At 33.5% G+C, this 21,720-nt stretch overlaps 1 protein-coding gene across 3 annotated transcripts in view; it reads left to right on the plus strand.

The window, feature by feature from the left end:
- LOC110029393 (probable transcription factor PosF21) overlaps positions 1-16,166 on the plus strand; it is a 20,563-nt gene extending 4,397 nt beyond the window's left edge. For all 3 annotated transcript variants that reach the window (XM_020731667.1, XM_020731669.1, XM_020731668.1), the window contains 3 exons: positions 672-783; positions 15,065-15,149; positions 15,842-16,166. In XM_020731667.1, the coding sequence (XP_020587326.1) occupies positions 672-783; positions 15,065-15,149; positions 15,842-15,924 (280 nt within the window). In that variant the 3' untranslated portion in view covers positions 15,925-16,166. The remainder of the gene's footprint in view (positions 1-671; positions 784-15,064; positions 15,150-15,841) is intronic.
- Positions 16,167-21,720: the final 5,554 nt, after the last annotated feature.

Genomic DNA, 21,720 nt, shown 5'->3' on the forward strand with positions numbered 1-21,720 from the left:
TATATATATATATATATATATCACCCAATTCTCATGCATTTACTTATCTCACTCCCAAACTTTGATTTTTACACTTAATGCACTTTTTCTTATGTATGAAAAGTTGGAAATAGTTTAATCCACCTTTTCATACATAGGTTAGGGTGCTTTGGATATAAAATTCAAAGTTTGGTTGTGAGATAAGTAAATGCATAAGAATTTGGTGCTATATAAGCAAATTTCTGATATGTATATGTTGACGCACAAATTGAATATGTATATATGTACTTTTGTATTCTTATGTGTGTGCATGCATGCTATTATTTTTGTGTATTTGGGTCTTCAAATGATTGGAATTCATATCTATTTGATGGAATTCTATCTGCTCTACTTTTCAGTATTTATTTTTTTATAACTTAATGCAGTAGAGCCACCAATTTCTTATGTTGGAATGATAATGCAAAAACGATGTTTTCTTTTTTCCAATTTCAATTGCACATTTTATCTGCTGCTGCAGTGAAAGAATTTTGTTTTTATATTGTGCTACTGTACTTATGCATTGATTACTATTACTCTGTTGCATGGTGACTATTTTGGGTATAATTATGCTTCCACCAAACTATTGTCTCCTGGTAATTTTTTATTCATTTTTATCTGCCAGCATGCTTATTGACTGTCTATATATATGCTAGAATATGGGCAAACTTTCAATCTGCTGCTAGATGGAAGGAAAGTATGACTCGCCAAGTGGCAGATCTTGCACGAGATATACCCGCACGGGCAGCTCAGTTGGATGCAGTGATGGTATGCATCTTAGTATTGCATCATTAACTCCTTTAGTAGAGCATATAACTCTTTCCATAAGATTAAGCTAATATCCCATTTTGTGATGATAACAAATTGAATCTATCCTCTACTTCTATGTGAATTTAGTGGACAATATATTAACTTTTAGTGCTTTTAGTATTATGCTAATTTATGATCATTCGTGTTGATCAGTTAGAAAATATTATTTGAATATATGGGCTGGGACTGCGTGTGGCTTGATTTCTTCAGGCAGACCTGAGCTTGGCCTTGTTTTGAGCTTCATGCTGTTTCAACATAGGCATGCTAACTCATGTTTTCATATTTATGAAATTTAAGAAAGTGTCAATTTGCATGCTTGATTGAGAAGGAATTTATTTTCTTCTCTCAGAAAATATCTCACTAATCATATTTCCTTTAATTATATATTTTTTTGTTTTCTTATTTTTTTTTTTGGTGAGATTCCTAATTTAAAATATTCTTATTTCCTATTTGTTGTTTGGTATACCAGTCACATTATTATATGTGTTGTAAGGTTTAGTGTAAAGAATCATGGAATAGAATTCTCTCCCAGAATTTCCATATGGTATGAGAGCTTTGAGTAACCCATTTCGTTCGCATTCGAGGCTGCAACCATATTTATCAGTCTCTGCTCCATCTCTACCTCCTCTGAAATCTTCGGGGTTGAAGAGTGCCGGGGCATCCTCCATGTTTCCAGAGATGGCTCCATCCATCGAAGCACCGAACCAAGCTTCCTTTCCACTGTTGACGACGACGGATCCATAGAAATCTTCAATTTTTTTGTTTGATGCTCGCATATGCATAAGCTGTCTCATCTCATATGTTGTCGTTTGTTGCTTCGTCTTCCAATCGTCATCCGACTGTCGCTTGAGGTCACTGCTTTGTCTCCTCACGGATGAGATCACAATGTTTGTCGTATGGCTTTTTTGCTCAAACAGAACACTGCATTTTGTTGTTTGTCTCTCCCACTTGACTAGGACGCTTTGTCATATCGCATAATTGTTCCCCATTTTTGGTTCGCTGCAGTTCACTAAACAATGAAAGATTTGGCGCATGCCATCGATTTGGCTTGCCCTGGCTGCCCCCTCACCAGTCGCCAACTTACAATCAACCCCACCACCTTTTGCCAAGTGTTGAACTCATAAAAACCGAGAGATGCGCACCTCCCTGTAGTTCTTGTTCACTCGTCCAACTGAGCAGTCGAACTAAGGGATCTCCTCTCTCTTTTTTCCAAACAGTAGGTCTTCTTGATTAGTGCTTCACAATCTTTTCATGTCCAAATACGACATAGCTTCACAATCTTCTTCCTTGAAAGTTACCTGATGATCTGATCCTACATCTTTAATCTCTAGCGCACCTAATAGCTCTTCTCATCTTTTCTCAAACCATAAACTACAAGGCCATAATTTTCTTCAGTGGTCATAGTCCGTCTTCATGTATGTCTGTGGTAGAAGAAAAGATGAACATCTCACTGATGAAATCTAGACTCTAGGTGTGACATATTTAAATATTGGACCTGAAAAATTGACGAACACATGATCATATCATGATTAATAAATTCTTTAACCACAAAAGTTAGAAAAAAATTATTGTTTTTTAAAACAACTAAAGAGATACGGGTGGTTGCACTACTCTAGTACTGAAAACTCTCAAGAATTATTTGAGAGTTAGATTAGACTACATGATTTATGATAAGGAGAATTGAGTGTTAATCAATATTTCAACACTCACATGCTGTTGGCTGCAATTGTACATGTATGAGGTTTATTCTTGGAAATGTCTTGATGACTCTGCCTTGTATAGGAGGATTATTGAACAAAAAATGGTCATCAACATCCTCTTTGGCCTCAATAAAGATTAAGAGGAAGTCAGAAGGAGAATTATGAGAATTAAACCCATATTTCCATTCGGGGGGCCTTTGCAGAAGTTTGAAGGGAGGAGAGTATAAGTAAGTTGATGATTACAAACAATCAAATCACACTATCTAATGAAGGATCATCCTTGTATACTCAAATTTCCTTTAAGAATAATAAGCTCAAGAAAAGACGACCATGATGTGACCATTGTAAGAAACTAGGTAATGTGAAGGAAAAATATTGAAAATTTTATGACGAACCTGTAGATTGGAAGCCATCTAATGGTATGATAGGGAGAATTATGCAAATGCTGTTGTCTAACCAAAAAAAATTCAGAATTCAACCCATTCATTAAGGAAGGCACTGTAGAGAATGCTTATTAATATTTCCAGTTCTAGACAAGTATCACAATCTTCTGTCGAGCAAGCTATCAGCCTATTAGCACACCAAAGTATGTTATCCCATATTTTTTTGTCCAAAGTAACGAAGCAAAAGCTTGGATAGTTGAATTTGGAGTCTCATATCTTATGATCAGAGACGTCAATGTCTTCAAAAATACAATCCATATACCAACTACTCTGCAATTTGAATAGTTGATGGCTTATTCTCACTAGAGCAAGAATTGGATCAATCAAGTTAGCAAAGGATTTTCATCTTTACTCCACCCTTTATATGCCAAAATTAAACTATAATATACTCTTATTCAACGAATTTGTAATCGAAAATATGTGATTAATTTTTTTCTATGATTATTGTGATTTTTCATGCCGTGGATTCAAAAAAGGTGATTGTTAGTGCTGCGATGCATGATGCTCTATATTTGCTCATATAAAAAAACTTCACCAGCAGATAAGGTTATTCGTTAAGCTGTATTTCTAAACATATTTCAGATTTTATCAATTTTTTCTTCAATTGAACGTCAAGTCATGTTCATTCATTGTCATCTTAGTCATTCATTCATTGCATCGTAGTCATTCAAATTTTTTCATGATGCTCTATACTTGCTCATATAAAAAAAAATTACCAGCAGATAAGGTTATCCGTTAAGTTGTATTTATAAACATATTTCAGATTTTATCAATTTTTTCTTCAATTGAACGTCAAGTCATGTTCATTCATTGTCATCTTAGTCATTCAAATTTTTTATACATGAAAAAAAAATTGCACATTTTATCACTAAAAAACTTAATCTTTATCAATGTGAAACTTGTCAACTTGTAAAACATTGCAAACATGAATACTCTAAATTTCACTTCTTTTTTTTTTTGTAATTACAATGATATCTCGGGACTCTCACAAGCAAACAATGTAAAACAATGTAATTGATGCTCGATGATTTATATTATTCATAGATGACAAAAAAAAAAAAAACTATGAACATTCCTTACGAAAGAAAAAAAATTTGAAACAACCCTCATATTTTAATCCTTTCATTCCATGATCCTCACTTAGTGCCAAATCAAAAATCAAGTTCTTAGGAATATTTTAATTCCATTTTAAGTCTATCTTTCCAAGTATGATATCATTCATATAAGTTATTGTGGATACTCTTTAACAAAATGAGATTGTTAAGGAACAACAAACATTTACTTGAGGTGACTCATGCCATTATGTTATTTAATCATGCGCCTACATATTTTATAAGTGAACCATTCTCACAGCCACATCTCATCAATTGATGTCTAGTTGAGTCCTAAATTTTAAATTCTTCATAATATTCTCATTAAATTCTTTTCGCATATCCACATATTGTAATTCTATTCTTAGTCACTTATCTTTCTAAATATGTTATTTTTATATAATTTTCTATATGGATACTCCTTAACAAAATGAGATTCATTGAGAGGAACACACACATGACGTGTCCCGTGCTATTTTGTTCTTTAATCACATGACTAAACATTTTTTTTTTTTGGAAACCATTCTCACAACCACGTATCTGATCAATAGGATGCCTAGCTGAGTCCTAAAATTTCAAATTCCTCGTAATATTCTTATGAAATTTTATCCACATATCCTCTCTCTTTATTCCAACTTACTACTGAAGGTTTTTGGATGTTTCATTTTTGTTCACATCCATCGAACAACAACACATCAAAATTGTTTCCAAGTTTTTCACATGCATCTTCCTCAGTTACTCCTCTAATAAAAAAGGATACAAATGCTACTCTCCAACCACTAAGAAAATATATAACTCTATGGATGTCATCTTCTTTGAGAATCAATCTTATTTTCTCAAATATGAAATTCAAGAGAACTTGAGAGAATATCAGATTTGGAATTTTTTCCAAGATACTTCTGCATTTCTTTTTCAATTGAACCAAATAATGTCACTCAATTAGCTCCATTTGAAAAACCAAACTCTGTCATATGCACAATTCCAATTGTCTCTACTTCACATCAACATGACACTAATGATCTAGAATTTTGTATCTGCGCTAGAAGAACTACTGAGCTTGTAGAAGACTCTATGCAAACTCACAATTGTTAAGAGCCAAAACCAAGCCCAACATCTTATAATCATAATGGTATGGATTCATCATCTCATGATTCTCATATTGTTTGTTGATGATTTTAATTAATCAATTGCATCTAGGAAATATATTCAAAGGTGCACTTGTGATCCAATTGAAATATATGTAGCTTATGAGAAGTTGCTACTATCTTATAGGGCTTTTGTGATAGACCTTGATAGTGTGAAGATTCTAGTTCTATCCAAGGGGCTTTAAAGGTTCTTGCATGGAAATAAGCTGTTGAGGAAGAAATTCGGGTCTAGAAAAAGAATAACATGTGAACACTGATAGAGTTATCTCATGAAAAAAATTTAATTGACCGCAACCTGCGATTGGATATTCACAGTCAAATACAAAGGAGATGAAAGTGTTGAGAGATCCAAAGTTAGATTTGTAGCCAAGGGTTTCACTCAGTCATATGGGATTGACTATCAGTAAACTTTTGCATCGGTTGCTAAATTTACTACTGTTCGGGGCTTGCTCTCTTTTGCTGGAAATCAAAATTGACATTTATGCCAGCTTGATGTCGAAAATGCCTTCTTAAATGGGGACCTTGATGAAACTATGGGCTTGGAAAAAAGGTCGAACAACGGGTTGATTTTCAAGTTAAAGTTCTTATATGATTTGAAACAATCTGATCGTCTTAGTTTGATGGGTTTGCTAAAATAATGATTACAAATAGATATCATTAGTGTTAAATTGATTATGCACTATTTGTTAAATCCAATTCTAAATGCAAAGTTGTTATTTTCATAGTATATGTAGATGATATTACTTTGACATGTAATGATTCAGAGGAAGTCATTAGTCTAAAAAGGATGCTTGTAATAAAATTTGAGATCAAGTTTTCGAATACTCTAATATTTTATGGGAATAAAAGTACCTCGGTCTAAGGAGGAAATTTCATATCCTAACGGGAGTGCATCTTAGACTTGTTAAGTGAAACTAACATGTTTGGGTGTAAATCTGTGGACACACCCATGAATTTCAACAAAAAGCTAAACATAACTGAGAAAAGCAATCAATTGACAGAGGATATCATATACTTATGGGCAAGCTACTCTACCTATCACTGACATGACCTGGCATTACATACTTAGCTAGTGTAGAAATTCAGCACATGAATAAGTCAAATGAAGATCATTCAGAAATAAAGAATATAATCCTGAGATACTTGAAGATACCCCCTGGGTATGATTTGTTTTTCAAAAGATTTGAAAATCATGAGATTGAGATATACATATATGTTAGTCAGGTAGGAGAGATAACTGATAAAAAAATTCAACTGGGATATTATTCATATGTCCAAGGCAATCTCATCACACGGAGAAGCAAAAATCAAGTTATCTCTTGGAGTAGTGCAAAATCTCAATATCATGTTATTGCACAAGGAATATGTGAGAGAATATGGTTTCAAAGGTTATTAAAAGAACTTTTGTTTGTGATGAAATATAGTTAAATATGTTTAAAGATAGCCAAACAACTATTAATATGTCCAAAAATCACGTGCACCATGACAGAACAAAGGTTAAAAATGAAATTATTTAGAAGCTATGCTCTAACATGATTTCAGATTGTTGATATTTTACCAAAGCACTGTCAGGGGTCAGTCATGATGAATTGAAGTCTAAGTTTGTATGTACAAAATATACAACCCAGCTTGAGGGGTAGTGTGTAGGAAAGTGCCAATCTGTATTCTTATTTATGGAGTTAATTTTCTTCCCTTAGTATATATATCATTAATTGTGTTTTCTTGATTATAAATGAATTATTTTTCTTTCCTTAGAATATATATCATTAATTTTGTTTTCTTTATTAGATATTTCCTATTTTTCTATTTATCTTTTTTTAGTGGGATTCCTAATTTAAAAGGATTTTTGTTTCTTATTTTGGTGGACCAGTATAGCGACCAAACTATTATATATGTGTTGTAAGGTTTAATATAGGGAAGTAAGAAATAAAAATCTTTGTCACCTTTTCACATGACCCAACACAACATTTCAATTGAATTAAGTTTTTACGTTATGATAACAAATTGAAACTGTATCTTGAAAAAAGATTTTTTGATTGATATGCTTTATTCCCCGATGCACCGCACACATTGTTAGATTAGTGGATTCATCAATGCACGGTTGCACGCATAGATCGTGGGAAAAATACTCAAAATAGGCCAATGAAATTGTCCACTTTGAAGTTTCTTTCTAAATGCGAGCCCCAGCGTGCTTCTTTCATACCCCATTAAAACCAATTTCACTTCAAGATAGGCTGTTGTAACACTCCCAATTGGATCTGATTGAATGAGTCATCATCAGACTTTTGGACCGTTTGGGGCAACTTATTTGGTGCAGTGCATTTTGAAAATGTTTGCCGAGACGTTTGGTTACTGTGGCGCTGTAGCTTCTCCTAATAATCTGTGTTAAACGCAGCTACGGGTTCGTCCTTGCGACCCTCTTTTTTTTTGCGTAAGTATTATCTCGCTGCCCCTCTCGACCCCGTGGCTTCCTCTCTCGCGTCTCTTTTGCCCTAGGTACCTCCCTGCCTCTGTCGATCGCTCTCGGGAACCCTAGGTACCTCTCTCTCTCTCTTTCTCGCGCTTCTCTCGCATCTTTCTCTCACTTCTCAGGTGGTTGCCTTTCTCTTTTTCCTATTCCATAGGTGATTGCGTTTTGAAAATTGGTTTTAATGAGCACAAAAACTATTAAAACCACCTGATAATGACTCATTCAATCAGGTGTTTAATTTATAAAAACACTATTAAAACCACCTGAAAATTGGTTTTAACTTCGGGTATCCTGTATGTAATTGCCTCAATTCAAAATTACATATAGATTTAATTTTTTTATTTGAGCGAGAATTTGAAAAATGGATGAAAGAGGGTGTTTAATTGGTAGATAACAACGTTTCATGTGCTCTATATGTAATTACCTTAAATGAAAAATATGGTATGGGATTTTATCATCACGTTTGACGTTTGAGTTGGAATTTGAAAAATGGATGAAATAGAATGCTTGATTTGTATATAACATTATTTTGGGTGCCCTGTATGTAATTGCCTTAATTCAAAATTATGGATTTTTTTTTATCTTCGATGTTTGAGAGAGAATTTGAGAAATAGATGAAGAGGGTGCTTAATTTGTAGATAGCAATATCCTCGGTGCCCTGTATGTTATTGCCTCAAATGAAAAATATGGGATGTGGTTTTATCACTACATTTGATCTTTGAGTGTGAATTTGAAAAATGGATGAAATAGGGTGCTTGATTTGTAGATGGCAATGTTTTGCATAAATTACATACAAGACACTCAAAACCAATGCATTTATGCTTAACACGATCAAACTTTTCATGTTGCTGGTTTGTGGTCTGGAGGTGGTTGTGTGTGGTTTGGAGGAGGTGGTATGGTGTGGAGGTAGTGGTGTGGTGTCAGTGTTGGCTTTTGGTTATATAATGGTTGTGTGCTATTGATGTTGGTTGTAGGTTGTTAGGAGGTGGTGGTGTGTTTTGGAAGTAAGTGATGTGGAGGTGGTGTTGTGTGCTATTGATATTGGTTGTAGGTTTTGTTGAGGTGGTGGTGTGTTGTGGAGGATGATGATGTGGAGGTGGCGGAGTGGTGTGGTGTGCTATTGATGTTAGTTGTTGGTAGTGTTGAGGTAGTGGTGTGTGGTTTGAAGGATATGGTGTGATATTGGTATGAAGTAGTGTGATGTGTTGATAAATATGATGGTGGTGGTTTTGATGCGGTGGTGGTGTTGCAGATGTTTAAATTTGTGTGGAGGTGGTGGTTGGTGTGTGGTTATGTTTGTGTGGAGGTGGTGTATGGATGTGGTGGTGGTGCTGTTGTGGATGTGTTGATGCCTTGATGTGTTTAGGTGTGTAGTGTTTGTGTGTGGAGGTGGTGACAGTGGTGATGTGTAGGTGTAGAGTGGTGTGGAGAGGCATTGGTGATAATATTGTGACATTCCTATTTTTTGTTTGAGTTGCGATATTGTGGCATTTCTATTTATGTTAATTAATTTTTTTTCATGCTAGTAATACAATGGTTAAGACAACAGGGTCCGATTCATGTATAATGTGGGATAAAAGACAATTAATATTTTGCTACATTTGTCTCGAGGAGGTTGAACTAGGAAATAGACCGACAACTTATTTTAACAGGGAATGATGGAAAATATTATTAGAAAATTTAAGATAAGTATAGACAGAGAGTATAATAGAATACAGTTAAAAAACAAGTGAGATCAACTAAAGAAGGATTGTATATTTTGGAATGAATTGAAACGGGGATCAATGGGTTTGGGGTGGGATCTAGTAAAATAAACGATTGATGCTTCCGAGGAGTGATAAGCAGAGAGACTGACGGCGAGCATTTCTAAAATATCCCTTATTTTTTGTCAATTTTTTATTGGTTTTTATAACCGACATGTTATATGAATTTTTAAGTGGTGTTTGATGCAAACAAATTTAAATACAGTGGAATCGTTCATGAACTGGAGAAGTTAGATCTTATGTTTGAAGGTGTCGTAGCAACGGGCAACAATGCATGTGCCCCATTGAGGTGAAGTTTGGTGACATTTCTCAAAATTTGGGAGCTGATCAACTAGGTGATTCAAATGAAGGCCCTTGCCCGGACCTCCATGAAGTAGCCGGTCAAAGCGTCCCCTGGTTGAAAAAAGTTAAGGGGGAAGCCGCTTTCCTTAGAAGCTAGATCTCATAGTTGGTGGCTTCATGCACCAATGATCCCGACCCATCACAAGTAACTTTTATCTAGCAAGCAATGCGAATTCTGGATGCAACTCCAGAAATTTTCGATGACATGCCGCTGTAGTTGTTTTCTATGAAGTTGCTTGAAGATTTGACCCAGGGAGTTTTTCATAACAATGCCCGCACCGTATGGTGACTTACCTACGTTATTTTTATTGGAGCAGTGACATTTTAAGGACAATTTTTATATTAGATTCATGTGAAACATTTCATAATTGATATTTGTTTATGTTTTTTCATGTTGCTTTGGATATTTTTCCTGCTTTAGACATGTCATTTTACTTGTGAGTTTTTCATTCCTCGTTATGTTTTTTATTTATTTCTTGTTTTCTTATGTTGGTTTTGTTAGTAGCTTTATATGATTGTAGCTAATTCATTGATGCTTGAGTTAATCACTTCAATACCGAAATACATGGATGCAACTAGAGAAAGACGCAGAAGGAGAGTTGCAGTTGCAGTATGTTTGATATACGATTATTATAACTCATACATAGTGTGCTCCCCTTGCATGACAACCTCTTATGTGGGCGACAAATGAGTTGGGGAGTTGCATGCGAGCCAGCCAATGAGATTTAGTAATATGTTTTGCATGACACAGAAGGTATTCACCAATCTATTGGAGGAACTACACTGAAATCAGATTTCTTGGCTCATCCAGAACGATTTTATGAGAGATGTTGACAATATCCCTCTACATATTATCACAGAATGAATCAATGTAATGAGATAGAGCGATTTTAACACTCATTTGAAACAATTTGCAGATAATTCTCAGTAAGCTTGAATATATGTGTCACTTTTTTTCTTTACAAATCATAAATTCAACAAATCTTACATTCGAATGGACCCCCACAGAGATTTCATACGATGCACAATATTTCATACTTTAAGGTAAATTTTCCTCTTTATTACATTCAATTCTTATATAAATATCGTACTTACGTAACCCTTTGTTATTTTTCTAGAATTATATTGGAGCAATCGATGGAACAGATAATGCACGTGTTTTAAATAATGAAAAGATTACATTCATCGGTTGTTGTGGTTCCCTGACGCAGAATGTCATGGCGTATGCTACTTAAACACTTGCTTCACTTTTGTCGTGATCGGTTAAGAATATAGTCCACATAACAGTCAAATTTTTGAATCTACAACACGAAATAATAAATATAACTTCTCACATCCTCCAGAGGTTCGCTTGAGATTGAGCCACACTCTTAATTCTTTTTTTTTTCTTTAACACTAATCATTTAATTCACATCAGATAAATAACATTTGGTCGATGTTGGGTATCCGTTGCAGTGAGCGTATCTCAAGTCCTATCCTGATACAAGATATCACATACCTGATTTTGAGCAAGTCAGCAATTTCATGTGGGGCAGGGAAGAAATGTTCAACAAAAAATATTCATCCTTACGTGGTGTTATTGAGAGGACTTTACGTGTGGTAGAAGAAATTCATACTTCGCGATATGCTATTTTACCCGTTTTCCAAACAGGCCCAAATTGTAATTGCCATGATGACTTCCACAGTTATATTCAAAGACATCCTTCCTTCAATGACATCGACTTTCGTAGGACAAATGAGAATCATGAACAAGTCCCTATTCAAGCATATTAGTACCAACTTGGACGACTAATGTCACATGCTGAAAATAATGTTCCCGAGACATGTACTAAAGACGCGGAAGGTGCAAACGAGATGGCTGAGTTGAGGGAACAACTTATGAATCCGATAGTTGGAGGGTGACTGAAGTTTTTATCATATTATTAATTGTAATGGTTGTTGAAGAGATTCACTATTTATTTTATAAGTATTTTATACAATTCATGCTAATTTCCGTTACTTGTGTATTTGATATTTGATTGTTCTAATTTTGTTTGCAATTTTTAAGTGTGTTTTTTCTTATACATTTCTTTTTTTTTCCATTTAGTGGGTTTTAAAGGTCTAGGATGAGACGTTTGATATTATGTGTTCTTTTGGATGGTCTGTATGTCGCTATTGATTGGCGTCGCAAGTGAAATCCTAATGAAGACAGTCAAATTCCTATATTTTTTGGTGCTACGGTTTTTGATGTTCTTCTGGACGATCTTCTTTGATGACATGCAAATGTGATACACAAAGCTTGGTATTGCATGGAATAAAGGCAGAAATCAACCCTTTTTTATAAGACCTGTTGTCTTTTTGTAGTGACAGATTTGTTGGTTTATATACTGAGTTTTCTGAGAACTCCCAATTGTATAAAACTATAATTAATTACTTATGTTATCAATTTTTACTTTTGCAATGCCCAATGAGATATTTTTTTAAGTATTGAGGAAAGATAAACTCGATAATTTCTGGTGCCCCCCAAGGATTGCACTGTTACCGTGGACTTCAAAGTTCTCTGTTAACTTCACGTCAATGATTTTGCTACGAGAGATAGTTTTACAGGTGTCTGCGGAGAATTATGGAAAATTGTGATTATTTTCGATGGGCGGATAAGCTGGAAGACTCCACTGTTGAGAGTGATCGGACATGAAGAGTATCCCTGAAGGATGATTTAGCTCGTGACATACGTCGTCTGCATTTTAAAATAATATTATTAAATTATTAATTATTATTTTAATAGTCTCTTAGTTTTAGTAATCATACTACTCACTGTTATGTGAGGTGTCTATATTTTATAATTTTCTGCTTTAGATTTTTACTTTTAAAATATAAAAATATCGGTATGAACAGTTTTGTTGCAAACAAAATTATTATAAGAGGACATAATGATCATTTTTTTAGAAACAATTATACATTTCTGTTTTTAAACTGCAAAAAATAAACAGACGGTTAGTTTCTATGCAACAACTTTCTATTGCTGCTGCTGCAACAACTTATTATTAAAGGTATGTTTGGAGCAGCTGTAGATTATTTATAATCTGTTTATAAACAGATCATCCTGACAATCTGATAATCTGTAGATTATCAGAATAAACTGGCTTGTTTAGGTGTGAAACCCACCGTGAGACAATTGTTTCTGGATAAATGATCATTCTGCCCCTGTTTAGTAATGTTGTTTGTAACAGAACTGTTTGGGCAAAATAATTGATAAAACAGAAGCCGCAAACCATTATAGATCAGTTTAAAAAAATAAGATAGAGTCCTCATTTTCTCGTGAGTATCAAAAGTAATAAAATAAGGAGAAAAATAATTACAACTAAAATTTAAAATATTAAAATATTAATTTTAAAACCCTGGCAATGTATGCCCTCAGTTGCACTATCCTCCTGTGAAACCATCGTACCTCGATCACTGTCGGCAGTAGAATATGCCGGAATGTCGGCCCAACGTAAGAAATCATATTGTGCTACAAATAGAGAAAACAAGACAAAAGCCATTCGAGAAATTGAGGCCAAAGCTAGTTACACATAGAAACCACATCCAATTGCCACATCCAATTACACACAAAGAGAAACCAAGGCTAAAGTCACTAGAGAAAGTAAGCCCAGCTGCCCCATCCACCAACACGCACAGACAAACCAAAGCTAGCTGCCCCATCCGCCAACAAACAAAGAAACCAAGGTCAAAGCCACTAGAGAAAGCAAATCAAGCTGCTCCATCCACCAACACACAGAGAGAAATCAAAGCCCAATTGCCCCATCCGCAAAAATACACAGGTAAATCAAGGCCAAAGCCACCAAAGAAAGCAAGCCTAGCTGCCCCATCACCAACACACACCGATAAACCAAGGCCAAAGCCACCAGAGAAAGCAAGCCCAGCTGCCCATCCACCAACACACACAGAGAAATCAAAACCCAGCTGCCCCATCGCCAACACACATAGAGAAACTATGGCCAAAGCCACCAGAGAAAGCAAGCCTAGCTGCCCCATCCACTAACACACATAGAGAAACCAAAGTCCAGCTACCTCATCAGCCAGTACACACAGATAAACCAAGCCCTAGCTGTCCCATCCGCCTACACACATAGAGAAAGTTCTCACAGAAGGGCAAATTCCACTTAGGAACCTCTGAAATCCATCACTTTTTAAAATAGAGCACCAAAAAATTCTCACATGAAAGGAGAAGAGCAAATTCCAAACCCGAAAAAGGCTCTAGATGAAAAATCACCAAAACAAAACACTTCAAAATAAATATTGGATAAATAGCCATCGCATGAAAGTCATTCCTTCAAATAGGGAACCACAAAATTCTCACATCAAAGGAGATGGGAGATTCCAAACCCGAAAAGGCCTCTAGGTTTAAAATCACCAAAACAAAGGTGATGAGGTTACTTACAGAGCACCACAAGCACGGATCAGAGGCAACGATCGAGAGAAATGAGGAGAATCAAAGAAAGTTAGGGTTTCGACACGAGACGAGCGCAGAGGAGACGATCGAACGCAGAAGGGCAATAGGATAAATACGCAGTCGCTACACGAGGGACGTAGCCCCCCTACCTCGTCCGCGGTTAATAGGAAACCGCGGGCGGCGTTTACAAAACGCCACCGCGACAAATAAGCTGCCCCAAATGCAGTCGAAGTTGCAGCTTCCCCAAACAGACCCGTTTGCCTTGAATAATTTACATTCTAGGATAACTAGTGAAAAATGTCAAACTTTGAAACCTTTAGATCAGGATCCTGTGAATTTGAATATTAGTCTCATGTGATATGTTTAACATATCATTTTATCATTCTCTTCAAATTTGGCTCCGTTTTTCTGTAACTATCTTGTGCTTGATTATTAAATTTTTTTTAAATCCATATTTACTATTAAATTAGTTTTTAATCCATATTTAAAGAATTTGTGAATTTTTCTGAACTAGAAAATTTTAAACTTGTCATGGAAATTCTATTTTTTGGAAAATAATATATATATATATATATAATTTACACGGCATGTACTGGAACAGATGTTTTGCTTTGAAAATAGGTAGCCATGTTTATTTTCTTAGCAGGCCAATTTTTAAATTTGAAACCGAATGTTCTGCATTTGAAGTAGACTCGGTTGTCCTTTTTTTTTTTTCAAATTTAGAAACTGTTGCTTTTATGGCACGCATTTCCTTCTGCTTTGTTAAATTTTCTTCTTTACATAAAAAGTTCAATTTGCCGATGCATAATATATTTCTAATATGTATGGTTGATTGCATTTGCGTTTCTTACAGAGGAACAACGATGCGTTGCGTGCTGAAAACGATGATTTGAAGCTGCGTTTACAAGCCATTGAACAGCGGATCAACCTACTGAATGGTAAGGTTTTTTTGCGCAGTTTTGCATAAAATCTTTCTTTTTCTTAAACCATTAGAATTAAATGAAAATATGGCACTCAATAGGACGTAATGAAGAAAAAAGATTCATGTAGCCGACCCCACTTAGTGAAATAAAAGCTTGTTGTTATTGTTGTTGTATGCAACATTATCATATATTAAAATTATGTAGGTTTGTACTTTGTTTATCATTTTACTTTTATGATCTGGCCATGTTCTTTTTATTCACCTTTTATGTGGTAGCCTTCATGCTTGTTATTTTCTAATGATGCCTACTTATTCATTTTAATATAATTGGTTGAGACGTTCACATAATTGAATTTTGGGAGATCCAAAGATTGTTAAAAGTGATGTTTCACTTGGGATCAACTTTTGTTTTTTTTGTTTTTGGGCTTTACAACCTCACCCGCCAAATAGTTGCAGGGTTATGTTTTCAAAAATTTCAATGATAAAAATATTTTCTTATAACCAGATCAAAGTGCAGTGGCTGTAAGTTTGATTCTATTCTTCAAATAGAAAATGTCTATAATACTTATAATAACTAAAAAATATATTTCCCCAATAGTTTTATAATATTTTGTTTCTTTGTATTCATTTGATTTTCATCCTCTTGAAGCTGATGTTTGGTGGAAATGATTATTATTCTTAGCTGAATTTCTGCTATCACTGCCACAGAACAAAATGTTACAATGCTCAATGAGGTGCTGCGATTGACTTTAGTTGCTGGAGAGATGTATCCCAATGCGTCAAGGCTTTAAGGGCAATTTTATCAAGGATGTTGATCAAATACAATTGGTATGTTCCTGCGTTAGAGAGACATTTTAGTTTAAGCAATGCTTTGAGAATAAATATACGAGGAAACAATAGCGGTCTGTTCTTCTTTATTATTACCATGCTGGGTTAAATCTTTTGGGAAAGCTTTTTTTTTTCCTCTTATTTTTGGTGGTTTCCTCTACCTTGTCAGATTTGAAGTGCATATTCAAATATTATATCTCTAAAATAAACTTTTCTAGAGAGCAAATGTATTTAATTCATTTTATTTGCCTTTGAAAAAGAAAATCATCATGTTCTTTCATTAACCAACTAGGTGGACCATTCAATTTTTTTTTGTTCTGTTTGTCTTTATCCTAAATAATTGTTATTTTATAAAACTTGATTTTGAATTAAATTTGAAAAATCAAGGTAAATTAATAAAGGAAGCTAAAAAACTTGAAGAATTTTGATGATGTCATGAACTCCCTTTTCTGGTCGTAATCTACTCATTAAATATTAAATTGAGAGAATGATGTAGCTTTGATTTGTTATAATTGGTTGATTAATCTTTGGTGCAAGTCACCACTTTCATTTCTTTTGCTGGTGAAATAATGTTTATTTTAAGATTTATACTTCCTGGAATGACTTGTAGTTTGAAATTGCCTCCCCAGCTCGGAAAGCAGGTTTGATAAGATTATATTTAGAGCAAATATATTTAATCCATTTTATTTGCCTTTGAAAAAGAAAACCGTCATGTTCTTTCATTCATCCATTAGGTGCACCTATCAAGTTTTTTTTTCTTCTGTTTATCTTAAATAATGCTATTTTATTACGTTTGATTTGAATTAAATTATACAAAACAATAGATTAAACAAAGAAGCTAAAAAATTTAACAGAATATTGATGATTTTATGAACCTTTTTGCTCTTGTCATGATCTATTCATTAAATATCAAATAGAGAGAATAATGAAGCTTTGATTTGTTATAATTGGTTGATTAACCTTAGGCGCCATTGGTTGAGTAATTTAGTTCCATCACATTTCACAACTATTTCTTCAGCTGGAAAAGCTTATTTGGAGTGCATATTCAAATACTACATCCTTAAGATGTATTATCTAGATAGAAAATGTCTCTAATTCACTTTATTTGCTTTTTCATTTTTTTGGAATTAAAACCATTTGTCATGTTCTTTCATTCATTAAGTAGAGCACCTATTTCATCTACTACTATTTTTTTTATTCGTGAAGAAGTCTTTATTTTAAAGATATTTGAGTAATTCGAGATTTATACTACTTCGTATGATTCGTATAATTTGAAAATCTACTAAAAGGACTTTTTCTAGAGAGCAGATGTGTTTAATCCAGTTTAATTGCCTTTACTTTTTTTGAATTAAAAATGAAAAGCATTTTCTTGGAATTTCATTCATTAAGTAGCTGAACATTTGCTTTTTTCTGTTTGTCTTAAATAATGTTGTTTTATAAAGTTTGATTTTGAATCAAATTTGACAAAATAAAGTTGATAATTTTGATGATGCCATGAACTCCCATTTTGCTCTTCGTCCACTTCTTAAATATCAAATAGAAAGAGCAATGTGGCTTTGATTTGTCATAATATGGTTGATTGGCCTTAATCGCAATTGGTTGATTAATCATATAGTTTCATCTTTTTTTTTTTTGTTAGTGAAATAACCTTTATTTTAGAAAGATTTGAGTAATCGTCGAATGGCACTCACATTTTGCAACTACCTCTTCAACTATAAAAGCATTCACTTTATTTTCCTTTTTCTTTTCTGAAACTAAAATTATTTTTTTGTCATTTACTTTCTTTCATCAAGTAGATGAACCTTCAAATCCTTTTCTTGTTTTGTTCGTCTTAAGTAATGATATGCTATAAAGCTAGAATTTGAATCAAATTTTATGAAATATGGTTGATCAGTCAAAAAAAGCTAAAGATGTCACAAGTTCCCTTTTCTCTCTTATCGCTTTCTACTTACAAGCTATAAAGTGTAGAGAATAACATAATTTTGATTTGTTCCAGGTGGTTCATTAACGATAAATAGGCTTGTAAGTAATCTACTTCTATATATCTTTTGTTGATGAAATAACCTTTATGTTGGAGGGATTTGAGTAATTCGAGATTTATACTACTTTCGACTGTTTCTTACATTTTGAAAAACTATTTCTTTTATTTATTTATTTTTTAAAGCAATCTTTATTTTAGAGAGATTTAAGTTGAGATTTATACTACTTGGAATTGCTCTTACAATCTTGGAATATCAATCTCTCGAGCTCAAGAAGTAGATTTGAAGTGCAGGCTCAAATATTACATCTTTAAGAACTCATCTAGGGAGCAGATGTGTTTAATCCACTTTATTTGCCTTTTTCTTTTTCTAGAATTGAAAACTAAAACTATTATTGTTTTCTTCATTCAGCAAGCAGGTGAACATTTAAGTCATTTTTTTTTCTTTGTTTGTCTTAAATTATATTATTTTTATCTAGCTTGATTTTTAACTTATGAAGCTCCTCCCAATGGACATGGCTTCCTGTGCAAAAAATGTATACTCAGTAAAAAAATATATACTAATGCACTTATCTCACACTCAGTAAACACATAAAACACACAAATAAAATGCTTGACTATGAACAAACTTTAATAATAGTCAGGCAAATGAAAAATTTAACTACACCCTACTTTATTCTATCAAGCATCTAAAATAAGATGCCCTAATAACATACATCTTAGTATGTGCAAAAAGTGTGGCTAAGTCGAGCATATATTTTTTATGGAGTCTTCATCTATAGTCAGGCAAATGAAAAATTTAACTACACCCTACCTTATTCCATCAAGCATCTAAAATAAGATGCCCTAATAACGTACATCTTAGTATGCGCAAAAAGTGCGGCTAAGTCAAGCATATAATTTTTATGGAGTCTTCATCCCCAACCCAATCCTAAAGATTCAAGAATTCTATTACATAACATTAAAGATGACACCTTTGTGAAAACAAGAGCTTGAAAGGTTGACCATACATCTGGTCTAAGCTATGGATATTTAGTTTTAACATACTTTCTAAACATGAAGGAGCATTATTCGTCTGCCTACGCGTTAATAATTAAATAAAAAGATACAATTTTTTGTTGGTGAAGGACTCCCAACTAGAAAACAAAAATAATGCAACACGCACTCAATAATAGGAATCCTCCACGAATTACAACTCCACCCAATAAATCACGGGTTCGATCCCCGGTGGCGGTGGGTTCTTGAATATTTAGGCACATGACGCGAGCTCTCATCATGGGGCCTAACGCATGGGAAATCGGTATTTGGGCCTCTGGTATTTTATATAATGGGTCCTACGTGAAAGTAAAGCCTAAGTGGCACATGTTAGACCTTTTGAAATTTCATTATGAATTGATAATTTGAATTACTTGCTGAGATATCCTCGCAAGCAATGCTCATTAATGTATTGCGATGAACACTAGTCACTCATCTAATTAGCATGATTTGCCATCAAAAGTGAATCAAGTAAGGATAATGTAAAATGTAAAATGATCCATCATAGCCTGATTGCTTTATTGAGATGTGAGTGATCACAAGTGACATACTAAATGGCTTGACATGATGTGTTTGCTCTATCGAGGTGTGAGCAATCACATCAGATGCCAAATGATGGTTTACACACCAACGGAAAGAAACTTATTTTTTGTTAATTAAATTATTTTTTGCACTGACTTTTTCAATTTATATCTCGATTAATAAATGTTACAAACATAAAATAAAAATAAAAAAATTAATTTCACCAACTGACCGTTTGTTTCCGACTTGAAAATTTTCAAACTCTCGGATCGAATCATGACATTTCGTAGGACAATAATTACTCCATTGCAACAGCAACAATAACAACAAGCCTTTATCCCACTAAGTGAGGTCGGCTAAATGAATCATTTTTCTTCGTTGAGTCCTATTGAGTGTCATATTTTTATTTAATTTTAATAGAGTAAGATCATTTTTTATACAATATGCCCAAGTCTTTCTAGGTCTACCTCTAACTTTCTTAGCAATAATTACTCCACTTAAACTTTAATTTTACATATAATAATTTTTATAGTGTCTAAGCTCAAGATCACATCATTATGGGAGATCTACAAAATGGAAATTATTAATGAATTGAACTCATCAAATTTCACAGATAGCCCAAAATTATATGCAAAAAAAAAAGTTCATCAATTTTTATGATAATTGGATATTCATCAAGAATTGGAAAAATATATGGATGAACAAAGAACGTATAGAAACCCTTTGAAAAAATATGGATGAACAAATGACATCTAGAAGCCCTCTTAAAAGTCTTGTTTACCCAAGTTTTTTAACAATCAAATTGTCCAATACATGCAAGGTATCACAAATAACCATATATTTAATTTCAAAACTTTAAAACCTATAGAATATGAAATTGTAAATATCTTTTCAAGCTATCAGAGAAATCTATTGAAAAATTTTTACGAGAGACGATAATTAAACAAATTTAAAAATTCTTGGATTTTTGTACTACACTAAGGGTGTCAATGAGTCGAGCTTGAGTAAAGTGAGCGATCCCAGGCTCGACTCCTATTCTACTCGTTAAAAAATATTGTTATTCGTGTAGACTCGTTGATATATCGAGCGTAAGAAAATTATTCATATTCGGCTCTTTTTCTTAGCCACAAAATATCGTTATTCATATCGTTGTTCACAAATAATGAGTTGTTTTGACATCTCTAATCACACAGCCACAGGATGTTAAGGGTAGGGTAGGGGCGAGATTTAAATCTTATCATTTATATTAAACTATTCATTTAAATAGAGTTTAATATATTTTTATTTTATTTTTTAAATTGATAATTTTAATTGATTATAGATCTTTGCAATCAAGCAGTCAATTAAATTATTTAAGAATAATACTCATCAATTATTATATATATATATAATTATTTCGAGTCAAAATGAGTCGAACACGAACAAACAAAAATTTGTTCCTGTTCAACTCGTTTATATATAGAGCGTAAAAATTGTTTGTGTTCGGCTCGTTTGCTTAGCAAACGAGCGAATACGAGCTACTAAACAAGCTGATCACGAGCTGTTCGCGAGCAACGAGCTATTTTGACAACCCTAAACATAAGCAAAGCAAAACATATATTTTTCATGCATTTGGATATGAAATAACAAGCATAAAGCAAAAAAATACACATTTCCATGCATTACTCCAAAAAACGTCACTTGGTAGGTTTTACGCATCAAATGGACATGAAGATGAAAATGTAAAATGTATAAATGTACATAATCTCACTTGATGATGATCCCAAGAATATAGTTGTGCAAAATATATAAAGTTGACTCCGCTATGCAACAGTGCCAAAAGCTTGATGCAATAGTTTCTGAATAAGTAATTTAAGCAATTTATGTTGGGATTCTACGAAAGTATACATATCGTTATCAAGTAATAAAAGACTTTCTATTCAAGTCCCAAATATCGATCCCACGGAGAAGGTTTAAATTTAAAATGATAAATTAACTAGGAAATTCACATAAAGTAAAACAAAATTACTGTCACTAATTTCGAATGCTGAGATAGTATCAAAACTAAATTATTTAACTACTAGCAACACTGAAGCGCAAAGTTTAAACAATAACTACTAAACTATTAAACTATGTTTATATGAAGAAGATTTCTTATGTGAAAAAACATCTTTCCCACTACAATGAGATTTTGGTAAAATGAGATGAGATAAATGGTTTTAATATTTATTGTGCCAAATAAGAA

The sequence above is a fragment of the Phalaenopsis equestris genome, unplaced genomic scaffold (genome assembly GCF_001263595.1).
Source record: "Phalaenopsis equestris unplaced genomic scaffold, ASM126359v1 Scaffold000569, whole genome shotgun sequence".
NCBI classification, from domain to species: Eukaryota; Viridiplantae; Streptophyta; class Magnoliopsida; order Asparagales; family Orchidaceae; genus Phalaenopsis; species Phalaenopsis equestris.